This window comes from Sinocyclocheilus grahami, unplaced genomic scaffold (genome assembly GCF_001515645.1).
Source record: "Sinocyclocheilus grahami isolate Dianchi unplaced genomic scaffold, SAMN03320097.WGS_v1.1 scaffold10306.1, whole genome shotgun sequence".
Lineage (NCBI taxonomy): Eukaryota > Metazoa > Chordata > Actinopteri > Cypriniformes > Cyprinidae > Sinocyclocheilus > Sinocyclocheilus grahami.
The window spans coordinates 426-2,775 of NW_015513151.1; the positions used below are offsets into that span (position 1 = coordinate 426).

General features: G+C 38.3%; 1 protein-coding gene across 1 annotated transcript; it reads right to left on the minus strand.

Annotated features, from left to right (window-relative positions):
- Positions 1–895: 895 nt before the first annotated feature.
- On the minus strand, positions 896–1,502 carry LOC107578448 (adenylate cyclase type 3-like; the record flags this gene model as incomplete). Its single annotated transcript, XM_016264403.1, has 3 exons — positions 896–995; positions 1,160–1,271; positions 1,372–1,502. Coding segments are annotated over 3 exons (343 nt in total), but the record flags the coding sequence as incomplete, so codon positions are not given.
- Positions 1,503–2,350: the final 848 nt, after the last annotated feature.

A 2,350-nucleotide genomic window follows, 5' to 3' on the forward strand; every position in this document is an offset into this window, starting at 1 on the left:
AGAAAAAATATGAAGTAAAATGCATTTTAATATCATGTTTGCGCGTCAGTATGCCCTTTAATAAATCACTGGAGAATGCGAGCTAAAATGCAGACGAGTTGTACAACATTTGGTAATGAAAAGTTTGCTTATCATATTTCAAAATGTTGCACTAGATTTCACATCTTTTAGTCTGGCATTATAGTTTGGGAAAAGTTCAACTAGTAAATGTGTAAGTTTATGTCACAATAACACTAATAAATAGCTTAAATAAAAATAAATGACTCATCAGAATGAGATCCTCCGCTGGATTAAGCCGAGCGTCACATCGCATTCTTCTTCTTCTGAGGTAAATACAAGGCTTACTCCTCACACCGCGAGGAAAACATTACTCTATATATTACGCTACATTCCTCAAGTAGCCTAGATGAACTTGATTAATCTTAACGCTTTGTTTACAGAGGTGATGTGTTCGTTTATATGTTCGCGCATCTCACGTGGATGATTATCATATATAGCGCAATGCGCATGAGTGTGACCACATTATAGATGAGCTCAGGCGGGAAAGACTGTATCTCGTGGTGGATTATTTTATCAGAGAATATTTGTTTTCGGCATGACTTACTTAATGTAAAAATAGACACTTCAAGCTTTCTTTAGATATATTTCTCATGTCTGTGTGTCATTCAGTTTTCGTTCATTCGCGAAGACTGACTGCTGAAAGCGCACCCTATCTGTTTTCTTTATTTTACAAAATCACAAAGTTTTGTTGATATTGCGTGTACATACAAATAAAAGTAAACGTTTTACAGTTTCGAATGATGCAGTACTCTTATCCGCATGATCAAAAATGATGAAACATTTGAAGTTCTTTTCACTGTTATCATGAAAAAATGCAAGTGATCGCTCAAGTTGCCGTTTAAATAATTGTGTGACGAGAGGGGCGGGGCCGAGAGCCGTGGGAACGGAGCGAGGCTGGAAATTGGAAAGAAGCTGAAATCATGCTGATCCATACACTGTAGTAAAAAATGGAGAAAATTAATGTGATTTTTACTTCAAGTTCCACTGTTGCACTCTATATGAATAGCTTAAGATCATTAGTCACCAAAAATATTTTCATCTTATAAATATGACTAAACGCGTGTTAAATAAAGCTTGCATACAGATATCAGTAACTCACAGCTGCTAGCTTGTCGAAACGGGCAAACAATTCGTTCAGCAGCTTCACCAGCTCTTGCGCGCTACAGAACGAGGACAGCTGAGTGAAGCCCACGATGTCTGCGAACAGAATACTGCAACACAAACACAGTCAACGTCAAACAATCATCAAACGACGACATCAAGCTTTGCCCTCGTTTACTGAAACACTGCTGGTAATCGTAACACACTGACCTGACGTTCTCGTGCCGATACATGTACATGGTGTTAAACTGCTGCATCTCTTTCTGACTGGCTTCTTTCTTCATGTCCTGAAGCATCTCGTCTGCAATGTGCTTGGGTAAGATGGACAGCAGGAGACGCTCCTGTGTGCAGAAGAACAAACGTTGATTATACACCCATATACTCAAACGTTCCTTATACACCCATATACTCACCCATATTCCCCATTTGGGGAAGTCGTGGCCTAATGGTTAGAGAGTCGGACTCGTAACCCAAAGGTTGCGGGCTCAAGTCTCGTACCGGCAGGGATTGTAGGTGGGGGGAGTGAATGTACAGCACTCTCTCCCACCTTCAATACCACGACTGAGGTGCCCTTGAGCAAGGCACTGAACCCCCAACTGCTCCCCGGGCGCCGCAGCATAAATGGCTGCCCACTGCTCCGGGTGTGTGTTCACGGTGTGTGTGTGTGTGTGTGTGTGTGTGTTCACTGCTGTGTGTGTGCACTTAGGATGGGTAAATGCAGAGCACTAATTCCAAGTATGGGTCGCCACACGTCACTTTATTTTTTATTTATTACTATCTGCATCTGCAGAATTTATGGATATATTCACACAATTCTGCTACTAATATGAAAACACAATACTCTTAAATGAACACAAATTTTAAACCAATTTTACTGTGTTTAATTCCATTTTTAATCATGTTTAATTCCAAGAAAAAAGAAATGCAATGCATTGCATTTCATTTCATTTTTTTATCGTGTTTAATTCCAAGAAAAATACAAGAAATTAAAACAACAATAACAGAAAAATAACAGATATACACCATGTATATCTGGTCCAAACAGGATTTGTAAAAATGATTGTTTTTTAGAGTTGTCAAACGATTAATTGCGATTAATCGCATCCAAAATAAAAGTTTTTACATAATAATAATAATATAAATATATAAATGTATGTAAATATTTTCAAAATATATACTGTATGTGTGT